General features: G+C 41.4%; 1 protein-coding gene across 1 annotated transcript; it reads right to left on the bottom strand.

The window, feature by feature from the left end:
• Positions 1-6,456: 6,456 nt before the first annotated feature.
• On the bottom strand, positions 6,457-13,521 carry LOC308365107 (rho-related GTP-binding protein RhoE-like). The gene is made up of 5 exons (XM_080838438.1): positions 13,014-13,521; positions 12,781-12,868; positions 8,691-8,800; positions 7,776-7,910; positions 6,457-7,475 (listed from the first exon to the last, which is right to left on the bottom strand). The coding sequence occupies exons 1-5, from the start codon at positions 13,116-13,118 to the stop codon at positions 7,236-7,238; spliced, it is 678 nt and encodes a 225-aa protein (XP_080694564.1). The 5' UTR covers positions 13,119-13,521; the 3' UTR covers positions 6,457-7,235.
• Between the last annotated feature and the right edge of the window lie 544 nt (positions 13,522-14,065).

Below are 14,065 nucleotides of genomic sequence, written 5' to 3'. Positions count from 1 at the left end.
CAGAAAACACTTCCAGCTGTGAAAACTGGTCTGTGTCCAAGCAGAGGGAAAGACCCATTTAGAGAGATATTGACTTTATTTGTGGTCAGACCAAAATTATGACATTAAAACACATTTAAGAGACTCTTTAAGACAAGTACATAAAGCACAATTATGACAGCCGTTTAAACCTTTAAATTATAAATATAGAAACATTCAAAAAATATTAAAAAGTCACATAAAATGTTGTCTGTGGATAGCTATAATAACTATAGCTATAAGAGATTTGTCCTGTGGTTTAAAAACATGGGCTCCCTCAGAAGGTGGTGTGCCAGTCTCTGTGCTTGCTTTTGCACCCGTCTCCATGGATTTGGAACTCACTTTCTGCAGCTGACACCTCTCATTCAGGCTCAACCGTAGGCTACTTTGATAGTAGCTCAGTTGGTCTTCTGAGCCTGAGGTCAGGTTAAATAGAACAGAGCCTCTGATGTTGAAAGATCCTCAGTCCTCAGTAGTGGCAGGTTATATAATGAATGACATCGTCATCAAATTAATTCAAATGATATCTTGTGCAACACATAGCCATGTCTCCTCTTATATCACCACTTTACTGATCCCATATTCCCTTCTAAATGGAGAAACTGAAAAGAACCAACATGAGCTGACTTGCGGTCGCTGGCCTGGTCACATTTGGCTGTGCATGAGTGAGCAGCAGTTCCTCTCCACCCTCTTGCACTAGACATCTTAATTGGCATACATAAAACTTTACAGGCTGTATTGTCCTGTGGCTGTCTGTGGAGAATGTGTCGGAATATGCAATCATGCCCATGCTATTTTCCCTAGTAAAATGTCTATACGTAAACATTTTAAACTCAGGCAATATCCTTCATGTGCCAAGATATAAAATACTCTTATTTCACATTTTTTACACATGAGAGTACAGAACACAGGGGTGTATTATCCACCAGCTATGTAAAGAGGTCATGTCACAGTCTGCTATCAACCCATACTATTTCCCCAAATACAATGTATTCATGTACCCATACACATTCATAATACCAGCATTACCTTGTATTTGTCAAGATGTACAGTACATTATCCATATCTCATCATATCACTGACATGTAAACATATCTAACCATGTTTACTTTCGTGTTGTTTATGTGGCATTCCTCCCTCAGTCTGTCCTATTTGCCATCCATCTCAAGGTCAGTAAGGGGTGAGGACGTCGCCCCGCTGATAGAAGTATAATTCTCCATCCCATCTCATGAATAAGTCATCAAAGCCCATAATCAGCAAAGTCATATTCTGCACTCGTGAAACTCAATTAAAGTCCAGCATAATACATGCTGCTTTTTATGTTCGAAGAGCAAGTAAGGGCTATCTCATTTCCTGTCTGTTCCCTAAACGCAATTTAAGGGATATTTACACAGTGGCAGAGAAAGGAACTCGTCGTGGCTAATATAAAAAATGTAACACTGCGTTTTTGGGTCCGTTTATTTATGCAGTGGAGCGAGAATCCTTCCCATCCTTTTAGATTCTGCAGATTCGTCATCCATCTGCATAAGTTGGAGCTGACTTGACTAATTCCCCTCTGGGAGTGCGGCCACATCAATGAACATTCATGTTTACTCCCCACATGCATTTCAAGCATTGCGTCCCCAAGATAGCAGGCAGCAATTTCCTTGGATTGCTTTCCTCCAGTCCTAAAGACCTTGAATGTGTGGTGACAAATATAATTATTAAAAAAAACTTCCAATGACACACACAGTCTAATTTAATTGGTGAAATAAAGCTTCTCCATTTGTGGAATAGTGGAGGCACAGTATTCTTAACTGATGCCTATATCCTCCACTATTTATCTTGGGGCAGGATTTACTTAATACAACAGTTTAGGCGTGATTATACACAGCGGTCTTATCATTGCATCATTTAGGGGGATTAGAGGGAGAGTCACCTTCCTGATCCAGCTTTCCTGTGTTTACTGAAGAGTCTGAATGTGCCAGGGAATCTGCATGATAAACATTACCCCGGGCATGTATAACCCTATGAAACTGGTCTCAAAACAGGAAATAGGGCAGATTCAGGCTGCAAGCTTTTCAAACAAAACCTCTGGGAAATCTATAGTTAGATTGTCTCAAAGGGGACATGGCTAAAGAATCTCTAAATATACATTAAGGGCATCCAAGACAAATGGATTTATGGGATGTTGTGGTTCACACCTACACTGTTTCAACTGCTCAGTCATATGGAACCCCAAACGGAATTTGGATAGACACATGAAACAAGGTTTCCTCTTCCTTAGATCACCTTGAAAAGGTACTGCACATGACTATGACTCATGGACTATTATCTAATGAAAAACACTCTGGTTAATGAATTGTGAGTGTAACGATTAAGTTGCATTTAAATTTCCATTCTACTGAAAAGCATTACATTGTGAATGGCAAATGTCCAGTGTGAGCACACTTTGAGTGTTCAGGGTTGGCTCTTCAGTGAGGTGGTATTCTATTGGCTGGATTCACACACACACACACACACACACACACACACACACACACACACACACACACACACACACACACACACACACACACAAACACACGCCACCCCACAAACACACAGTACCAGCCAGCGTTTAAGGACAAGGGTTGCATGACATCACCAGCGCCCCTGGGTCCCCAACAATCACTTCCATCCATGTGGTATTTGTCATGACTCTCAGGAACCTTCACTCTGATTATCATCTTCTGGGGCAGAACGGAACAAACCCAGTCTTCAGGATGACACAAAGTGACAAGCATGTCAGAGACAAACCAGGAAATGAATCTTTTCTCCTTTTTCCTCCTTTTAGTGACGCATGCATACTTGACATATCTAGGTCTCTACCATGGAAAAATATCAGTGTCACAAGTTTCATTGTTGGGGCCATGTACGTAATGGCTTAACGTCAGCCAAAGGGATTTATTAAAAAAGTCTCTTTGTGACCATCTCTTTTTTACGTCTTTTTCATTGTTGTGTGCACCTGTTATACTGGGGAACAAAACCCAAACAAAACCTAAATCTCCTGTTAACTGTGACATTAAATTTGACCTTGATATGACAGTAGCACATAACAGCCCCCTGAAAACAATAACATGAAACACAGCCACAGGAAAAAGGATTGGCGTAAAAACATCAGCTCAAGTTATCGTCTTCTTCCTCACTGGGCTGCCCCGGATAAAGGGCTGCTGAAGACCACCTACAGGGGGATTCTGGGTAAGGATTGGGGTGAAAAGAAAACATTAAAAAAACATGGTAAGGAAAAAGGATTGGGGTAAAAAAAGGTCATCCTTCTCTTCCTCACCCTAAATATAGAGCTACTGAGGACCATCCACAGGGGGATTGTGGGTAGCTCCCAGAGTGTTAATGATGTTTGTTCTCCTCTCCTGGAACTGCTGAATAATGCAGAAGTCTGGGGTCACAGGTCACCGTTGCAGCTCCCCCTGAGGAGGTCACCTCCGAGTCCCAGACCAGACAGATAAAGGTGAGCTTGTAGGATGAGGGCCGCAGGGCTTGTCGTTCCAATCAGGAGGGAGCGTAGCCGGCTCCGACCTTTGTGTCTGGAGTAGTGGGAGGGGGGAGGGAGGGCCAACCTGGAAGAGGTGTTTGGCATTTGAGACACTGGACGAGAGAGAGAGGAGATGCATGGTCCTGAATTACTGATGAGGATCATCAGGCCAGGCCACATGCAAGGACATGACGTTTCCTGCAGTTAGTTTCTGCTTTAATATGTGCCTTCCTAGCTATGAAGAGATAAGGGAGATCTTCTTTAAAGAGAGATACTGTGACAGGAGCCCAGCTGTGGCACATGGATATTTTGGATCTGGTTTAACCATTAACCAGTGAAGGAATCCAGAAGAGGGAGAATTCGTGGTTTGAGAGATGCATCTGGTACTTGGCACTTGCTATAGTACTGTCATCCAAATAACCAAGCCTGCGTCCTCTCTGATGTTGATAACTTAATGAAAATAATGATAACATAGCACTTATCCCTTAAAACACTTATATCCATACAAGCAATGGAAAAAGGCTTTTGCGCTTACGGTATGGGTCTCTTTTTCTATTTGACTAGCTAATGTAGATCCTGAAGGAATTATTTAATTACACAATATTTAGGCAACTTGAAAAAATATATCATAGATGCACATATAATATTATTCTACCTTGTTAAAAAGCCCCAGATAATTTTGATACAGTGCCTGATGAAAATGCTGTCGGATAGATTAAAATTCCTCTCACGTCAGGGTCAGGATGAATATGAGGCGTTCCATGTTGAGACAACATGGCGAAGAGATTATACTCTCAGCATGCATGTGAACTGCCAACCACAAACGTTTTCACTTGTGCACGATTTTCAAGGTTACAGACATGACTTACCAAGAAGCCAGAGAGAAGGGAAATCTCCTTACCTGTTTAAGATGAGCTTCCTCTTCCTGTAAATGGAAAGTGGCAGGAAGAATAACTGGCCAAATTGATGAATATCTTTATCATTGTTATGCATCATTGCATTTAGGGGTAATTCAAATAATTTCAGCAGCTATTCTATTTTGCCTCCAATTTTGTGTAAGTGCAGTAGAAGATAGAGACTTGTTTGTTGTCCCTTTACAACCATGGTATGTGCCCTGTCATTTCTGAGCCACAAAATAAGATTAAACCATATTTTAATTCAGCCGCAAGTCATCTTATTTACAATAATGACTGTATTCCCTAGCAAGTACTATCATGTCGTCATAATTATTGTGCTTGCCTCTAATGATTCTCTTTATCTTATCACTCACAATTCTGACTCTCCATCTTTAATCCTGTGGAACTTATACCTACCTCATCTATTTGGCACAGCTTAACTGCCATTGGCACACCCCCTTTCCAGTGCCTGAATATCTTTGAGTGAGATTTGGTAATCTTCGAGGGAACCTCCAAACATTTGATGGAACTGAATATCGATATTCTACTGTTGATAGAGACAAGTGTAGCATTATTTTGTATCTATAACTCATACCCCTGGATGTGTACTCTGTCTGTCTCACTGAGACCTGAACCGTTAGCGTCTAAACCCCTTCCCCCCAGATAGCCTCCTTCCTGCTGTCACCCTTTGTCCTCTGTCCTCACCCACCACAGGTGAACAACTCAACCCCACTGTCTTCCCTTCCGGCCATCACCTATAGAGTGATGTCTCACCTCCTCCCCCCTGTGCTCCACCTGACTGAATGGTATGAATACCAACACATGCTACGATCAGGTAGGCCGTTCTCTGAGCAACACGCTTAGAGGGGGTCTCCACACTGAACTAAACTCCGGAAATCCTGACTGCGTCTTCCAGTCCCTTCTTCGAGTTTGGCATGCTCATTAGATTTGATCACATCCAAGAACCATTTTCACTCCTCTATGCCACATACATAAAGGACAAGACCACAAACCATAATTTATGGCTGTTTCCATCACTAAACTGAGATTCAGTCACTGTGAAGCTGTTTCCTACGTACGTTATGAGATTTGACATAGTACAACTTCAATGCCAGAATGCGAACTGCTCTTATACACACATGGTTGCATTTAACAAGGCACATGTGTTTTAAGGAACGTCATCTTCCCTTATTGGTTAGTAGGTATACACAGACTATATAGAGCTAACCCTTAGGCTATGTTGTCAGTTTTGAATGTTTTAGAAAGTATGGAAAATATTTCCGAATGAAATACAGATGTGTAAGCTGAGTGAAAAGATGTGTTTTTTTTTGGTTCATGTGAAGATGAAAGCTAAGCAAAAAGGAAACAGACACACAGACATCACACTCAAGCTCATATTTGGGATGGGAGGCATATTTGAGGAAATGCTTCCTGTGGCACTTGTCCCCATTTGACCAGTGTTTTCAAAGGATGTTACACAGAAACTCACCCTCCAAAATTACTGAAAATGGGCTCCACTGTAACCACATCAGGCTACTTTTTTTGTTTAATATGACGGTCAGGCAGAGTCTTCCTCTATAAAATATACCAACTACATTTGGACATTTTCATTTATTTTAAGAGGTCAACAATAGTTTGATGCTAAATTCTAAAAATGAAACAATTTTCACAGATTATTTTCCTTAATGTTATATAGGTTATTAACGTTTTATTTAATGATGTTATCACTTTAATATGGAGGCTGTCATAACCCCTTGGTGTAGCTATGCAACTAAGGCAGAATGCCATAACAGGCAAGATCCTGTATAAGAACACAATTGTACATGCAAACAGCTGGTTTAAGACATTGATGAGGCTCCATTCCATGACGCTATGCCATCATTAAGCTGTGAAATATTGGTGATCCCCAAGGCTTGCTTTCACTTCTGTTTCCCCTGTGTACATAAATATCTGTACATTCTTGCAATTTACCTACACTGACTCAGGGATCCTTATCACTAAGATGACTTGTTATGCACTGAATTGATGATTCTCACACCAAAAGTTGTACATAAGACAAAGTTCTTAACATAAATTAAGGGTCACCATGACACAAGAAAAAGAGAAATAATTCTGACATGAAGTCTTTTGTAAGTATTAAGTTGCTGTTCTTGTTTATTCTATAAAATGACACAGAGAAATGATCACTGACAACTGTGGCTTTCGAACGCCTTAGTTGTGATTTACTGGCAAACAACGAGGATCTGTGACCACACCTAAGAACAAAGGAATGCAGTTTTGAAAATCATTTTATGGGAACTCATATGCTTCATTCTTAAAGCACAGTGTACTCCAAAGAGAAAACACACAAACAAACAGACACACACACACACACACATCCACTTTGACCACATATAGAGCACATCATATGTACCTACATTAGTATCTTCCTTTAGGTCACCCTGTGACTGTGAAGTCACGCTCAGTACCAGAAAGACACACTTTGAGTTTCAATCCTAAATGAAGCATATCTGGGGACACAGAGTACCAGATACATTTTGAGAATGATACAAAAGGGAACAAGTCCAGACATGTCATCCAGGGCCTTGGTCTTCATTATGCTCTGGGTGAAGTCCTTCAAAAGCTCTCTCAATAATAACTCCTTCTAAGATTCCGTGTCAATTTTAAAGTGCAAAATATCGTCCCTTAACTTCCTTTGTATCCTAAGGATGGATGGCTTATCATACAAAATCCGAAGGAAAAAAATCACACATCTTAGGAACAATAATCCCAAGTAAGTCATGAGTTCGCCACATACATTCTTTTCCATGTCACATGACCGTACAGCTTTTAGCTTTGGCTTTGTTAAGATCGGATCCTACTGTCCCCAGTTCTGGCCGGCTGGGCCATCTCTTGGTGGTCCTCGAGGACTTGTGGCGTTTCACATTCTTGTGGCCCTTGTTGACGCAGGCCAGAGTGGCCACGTGAAAAATGTCCCTCACGCTGTTCTCAGACTGCAGGGCCGAGCACTCCAGGTACGGGGCCGAGATCTGCTTGGCCATGTTCAGACCCTGGAAGAATAAATAAAACAGGGTCGGTCTTGAACATGTACGCTTATGTGTTTGGGCCTGGACATGGTTTATTTCTTGGTGTGGTGTTTGTGATGATGCAGGCTTGGTCATTATAGACCACATCAGCCAAAGAAAGCAGATGCTGTTGCTGTTGCACAAATAGATCAAACTAAAACTTATGTCAGAGAAAGGCTCTAGAGTGTTCAAGCTGCACAGGTGTGTCAAAGTAAGAAGGGTCCGAGCTGCTACTGGAGACCAGCAGACTCTACATCTCATCTACATCTGGACGCACAAACTCACCTGGTCATATGACACGGGTGGCGGAACATGATTAGAGAATCCCACAAAATTACACAGGTCTGTGCGCAGGTCCGACTTGCATCCCACCAGCAGTGTCTTTGTGTTGGGGCAGAACTCCTGAACCTCACTTTTCCACTGCAAACAAAAAAAAGAGCAGAGATGGCATTCACAGTGTGACCACAGCAACAGCATATTTAATTTTCACAGAAATGATCGTGTTAACTGAAATAAAACTCCATGTGTGCACAGCCAGACATAAACATGAATCCTGAACTACATGAAAGGAGTGGGTTTCCTCATGGTAAACTGTTGCAATGAAGTTTGTTCCAGATTTCTCCCTATTTCCTTCCCTAACCCTCGCAAAAGGACTTTTCACTGATGTTTAAAATAGCAAATTGCCGCCCTATTGTGCCATCCTGTCTCCTGCCTCTGATTTTAACACATCTCCACAGTTCTCCATTAGCAGCACAATGAGTTTTTATGACATCAGTTGTCAAGAGGCATCCGCACACACACACACACACACACACACACACACACACACACACACACACACACACAAACAATAGCATCCTGTGTGTATGAGCAACTGCAAACAAGGCATTCACTGGGACAATTATCATTCTTCACCCTTACGTGAGTGCAACACACACACACACACACACACAGACACACACATGCAGACAAACACACTGCTCTCTGCTCTCGAGCTGGTGAAAAGCTTTTTCTTCTTCTTTGCAGCCTGGCACACTTGACCCTGTTACACAAAGACAAGCCTTTATGGAGTGAAATGCAGCTCTGCATGAATGCCGTTCAGCCTTTCCACTTCCTGCGACAGCGATAAGACAGAAGGCAAAGAGCTGGATCTGTGGAATGGATTTTAGTTTAGTAACAGGTCAGCCCTGAAGCACCCACCTTCTTTGGCACGCTGTCCAAGGTTTCGGGGCGGCTGATGTCGAAACAGATGAGGACTGCGTCTGCATCAGGATAGGACAGTGGACGTACGTTGTCATAATAAGGTGACCCTGTAAAACATAAGCAAGAGGTCAAGGTTTTGTTTATGCACATATATGTTATGACTATGACATATAAATATGCCGTCCTTGGTAAATCATAGAGTGGGTAAACTCAAATATTTCACCTTGCCATAAATTGTCTTGCACACTGCGGCCTAATGCAACAACACAGCCGACTTGTAATTTCAACCCATGACAAGTGTACACCTGGGTACTTTGTAAAGCACTCATCTGATACTGAGCAAGTGTGTGAAATGAAAGAGCTTGGCTGTCATACTGTGCAACTCTAGTGTCAAACTTAAGACCAGAAGCTCTCACAAAATGAAGGGGAGAATGTGGGCTAACAAAGGGGTAGCATTTGAGAGGCTTAATCCCTGAAACTCTAAACACAGATGACAAACAACACAAACAAAGGGATTCAACTACACCACTAGATGGAATGCAGGCAAACACAAGGGTTCTTCTTTAACAGTGCAACAAGTCAAGCAGCCCCCAGTGCAGCAGATGGAAGTATCTGTCTATTTAAATGCTTGATACTTTTCCAAATACAAGAGAGTATTTGTTAAAGATCAAAGTCTTGATGTTTTATCCTTACAAATTGTATTCATATCACTGTTCATGTATGTTACTATGTTATAGAGCAATGTGTCTGTGATGTATATTTATTAAGGAGATCCCTTCCTTTGGTCAAATGGTAAGGTGACTGGTACATAACAGACATTTCTACCATTTTCATTTTGAAATACTTTGTCCTTACAATGCATAACACCATGCAGTAATTAATGATGAGAAAGACAAAATTTCCCATCTAAAATGTAACTGCACCATTTTAGGCTGGATTGGCAAATGTGCAAATTCTATGCTTAAGTTACTTGCCAGTGGACTGTTGAAAATAAATAATCAGAATTCTTGGATGGCAAGGCATAGATTTTCAGTGAAGATGGATTAAGCGAGAATGTATGCCTTTGCACACTAGGAGGTGAAACAAACGTACTAACAATCTTTATACCAAATAAAATCAACACTGTGAAAACAGTGATGAATCTAAATTGTCATGGGAAAACCTACCTCACCCAAATATTAGCACGTCACAAATAATGGCAATTTGTTCTTACAGAGGAGTGACTGTAGTCTGTAAAGATTTTGGCATTGGACTTTGGTCTGTTGCCTCTCCCACAGTTTTTTTCCACTCAGTAATACCACAAAGACAGACACAAACAAAAATGAAATATTCTGCTGTCTGGTGAGTCAATCCTTATAAAATAAACAGAACTGAGACCACTTTTTTAAGTGCGGGCTGTTAAAGTCTTTAATATGTATCTGGTGTGAAACTTGAGAACTCGAGGAATGTGCTTATGGGTGCATGAAAACTTCTTCTGCACGTTAACCCCCAAAATACTTAAAAATGAAACAAGCAAAAACGACTACTTTTGTTTTTCTTTGTTGTGTAAGGGATTTTCTGTACATACATAAGCCAACATATTTCTTCACCACATACACTATGTGTTCTTTACATAAAGAACAGGTTAACTCCTGTTTACAAAATGGTGGTTGTATGAGGATTTTACAATTTGACCAAAACCCATAACCACTTTAACCTTACATAAGGCTCTAACCAAAAACATTTCTTACACAGGATTACATCACAGTAACTGAATCACGAGTCGTCTTCCCAAGCACATATTTGTGTTCCCACAAGAGCACACGCTTCATATCCGCCATGTCAAAAGTGATTCCAAAATCTTAATTACATTCTGGGAAATTTCAGATATGTACTTTGAACTGAGAGTGCAGTTCTATATTTTGAAAAAACGGCGCTGGGTGGCAACAAAAAACTACCATACCTTAAAAGAATGCAGCAGCTAAAACTAACCAAAGATCCCCACAGTGACCAAACAAATCAACTGCACCTAACAATCATATGTAGAGCTAAATATGTTACCAAGAGGACAGAAGTAACAAACTGATATCTTAAGCACATGTTGGATACAAAATGAAATACCCGCTTGTGAAGTCTGTCTGCAATACTGGAAATGAAGGTAACATGACAAGCCACCTTTCAACTCAGAGACTCAGCCTGGCTGTGGCTGTAAATTCTGTTGACAAAGCACAAGCATGCTCCAGCCACTACTGCTCTTTATAATGAGGGAATTCCTTGAGATCTTTTCTCAGGGTGTCTCCAGCTATCTCGGAGACCCACATTACACCATGGAATCCCCTCTGAAAGCTGCACACACTAAAAGTAGACAGAAAGGCCACATGCAAGCCAAATGAGTTATCAGCAAATTAGGTTACAGTGCTATTCTGGGAGAAGAAAGCTGCATGTGACCTGGAGAATTCTGTGAAGAAGCTCACACAGCTTCAGAGTGGTGCACCCATAACCAAACGAAGGTGCCGCTTTGAGGCTTGGTCATCACGCTAGCAATTGTGTGGCCACTAGCACAGACAGTTTGTGTTTTTGAGTGTAAGCTGCAACATCTTTTACTATTATCTGGATGTATCTAAAATAGAGATGTAGACCAATGTAAAACAAATATTGTATTTGTTTAAGTGTGATCTTGCTCTTGGGTCGGCTCCTGACTAGAATGTGAAAGCAGAATCTACTGTTTTGATATTAAGATTCTTGTGCCCTTGCTTAACTTAACTCACTCTGGTGGCAAGAATTTACTGTTGGCCCACCGAGTTAAAGCTCCAGATATTCAGTATATCTCATTCATGGCAAGATCATTTTCATCTATATGGTAGTATGGCAACATGTTAGTGTAGTCTATATGTACATCTACCTATATGTAAGTTTGGTTACGTGTAAGTATAGTTACATCTAAAAATGTTTTATGTTTTGAAGCGAGGTAAAGTACTCTCAAGCATGAGGACATGGAGTTGGCGTTCAATAGCTAATAACTATAGCAACATGCTTTGTTAAATTCTGTAACTCCCCATATGTCCATACTATCAGTGGGTTATTTCAGTGATGTTAGCTATATGAACACGATCCTGGTGTGTGTGTTTTGGTGAGGTCTCTGGAGGGGATTATAATCAACTCGAGGTCACACTGTGAACTGTGGTACTAGTGGTCCCACTCCCCCCATTCTTGAACATTCAGGCAAAACCCAGGGGCAGATCAGCCAACAGATGTGAGGTCTGAATGCTGACACAGAGAGTAATTACCTCCAGACGCTGGTCCGGAGAGCCTGATGTGATCTGCGCTATGAGCGAGTGGTTACTGACAAATGCCCTCATGATGTACTAGTTCTGGTTTAATGAAGCATGTCATATGAGCAGACAGTTTCAGATTTGTATAAGATTTTGTAGGAACTAGGTTAAGGTTAGGGACCCATACTACCCTTTGCATTGCACGCACACACACACACACACACACACACACACACACACACACACACACACACACACACACACACACACACACACACACACACACACACACAGTGTGAATACAAATGGTATGGAGAACAGTTTGTTTGATAAATATATCACTCTTATATCATCTCAGTTCTTATTCAGTGACAATGTTTTGTCATTTCCCTGCCTAGTTACTGATTCTTATTTGATATTGCCATTTTAATTAAGCAATTACCAAAACTAAAATAGTCACCGTTCGGTGATCGTTTAACAATGCTCTCATTCTGACTTGGGCGTTCCGATGGCTGGAACTGAATGGACATGCGGTTTCTATAACCTTATCTGACTTCCCATCCTGGCTAGCGCTTCCAGCATTCCAGAACTGGAGCGTCATTCCTCAGGGCTTCTTACCACTGGATACAGAGGGATGAGCGTAAACCTACCACAGCGAATGTTGCTCGGACAACACTTTGATATCCACAGGAGTTGAAGGCTATCATCGTGTGTTTTTCCTACTTCATTGACATATTTGTGTATTTCTGTAGGCTAGCCAGTGGCCCAGTAAGCCTGCAATCGGCAAAACATTTTCTTTCATGTGTTAGTCACGTTTAAAATACTGATAGTCTTACCAGATGTGTCCCACAGCCTCAATTCAACCCGCTGAGTCTCGATTTCAAAACTAGCAGTGTAGTTTTCAAACACCGTAGGAGCGTATCCCTGAAGAAAAGAAATAGGGCATGGCATAAGTTAAATGATGCGAATGGTTCCAATAATCAAAGCCTTACAATCACGCTACTGTCAGCGGCGCTACCTTGGCTATGGTTTAATGATCATTTATCGGCTAAGGATTAAGTGAACCTACCTCTGGAAAGCAGTCTTTCGCGAATACGCTCAGCAGGGATGTTTTTCCACACTGGCTATCCCCAACGACCACTATTTTGCATTTCATGTCGTGAATGTGCTCCATCCTTCAAAAAAGCCTGTACCTCGACACCTTCATTTATCCAAAGATAGACTTCGTACGTAAGAGGGACTCCTCTATAACTCACTCGCACCCGCTCTGTTACTCTTCAATGGAGCCATCAACCTTCACACATTTTGACATTCACCCTGTACCACAAAGTTGGAGCCTTGCTGACACACTGGGGCAATGCTGTAGTGCGGGCCAACTCCCCAAGAAAAGCACTTAAAAATTCATGCAGTTAAAGTTGCAGAAACAATTTTCAAGCGTTAAAGAAGGACAGATGCGAATGGGTCTGGCTGGGCGTCCACCGATGAAAAATGTGATTGGCATTGAGAAAAGAGGATAAGAAAGTACTGACCAAGAAAAGGCTACCTATATGTGACTCCTTGCTTCAGTTTCGAATCCGTTGTGCTGAACACTGCTGGAGACATGGGAGGGGGGCGGTCGCTGCGGAACTTCAGAGCACACACGCCTATCGTCGGTTGGAACGAGTTTGACGGGGCCGATGGGCTGGCCGTGTGGGAATAGCTTGCACAATATTTTCAGGGAATTACCAATGATGTGGAATAGTAAGACCCTTCCCTTGAAATGACCAGTCTAGTGTTTCAAGAATGATAGCTTTGTAGACAAACTCTTTCTCTCTCTCTCTCTCTCTCTCTCTCTCTCTCTCCTTAAAACGAACAGTATTTTGTGACGCTGCGTCACCCCAGGCATGCTGTCTCAAATACCAACCAAACTTTACACAGACAAAACAGACGTCTTCTGTTGGGTGTTTGTCTGTCTGGTTGTTGTTTTTAGACTATCTTAAGAACCAGCTGAAGATAAAAAAAAAAAAAAAAAAAAAAAAGACAATTATGATGGTAATGTATCATTTCTTATAATAAATTGTATTAAAAAAACACGATGGCTATGCTACAGTGATACAGATGTCATGTTATTGGAAACCTAAC

This window comes from Sprattus sprattus (assembly GCF_963457725.1).
Source record: "Sprattus sprattus genome assembly, chromosome: 5".
Taxonomy (NCBI): domain Eukaryota; kingdom Metazoa; phylum Chordata; class Actinopteri; order Clupeiformes; family Clupeidae; genus Sprattus; species Sprattus sprattus.
The sequence above is the reverse complement of the archived record's forward strand: the minus strand, read 5'-3'. Positions and strand labels throughout refer to the sequence as shown.

What these genes read in the sequence shown, in the direction of transcription:
- LOC308365107 (XM_080838438.1), bottom strand. Translation starts at nt 13,118, where the DNA reads ATGGAGCACATTCACGACATGAAATGCAAAATAGTGGTCGTTGGGGAT. An exon ending in TGGACAGCGTGCCAAAGAAG is followed by an intron (nt 7,911 to 8,690) that starts GTGGGTGCTTCA and finishes TTTTGTTTGCAG; the next exon opens with TGGAAAAGTGAGGTTCAGGA. An exon ending in CACCCGTGTCATATGACCAG is followed by an intron (nt 7,476 to 7,775) that starts GTGAGTTTGTGC and finishes TTATTCTTCCAG; the next exon opens with GGTCTGAACATGGCCAAGCA.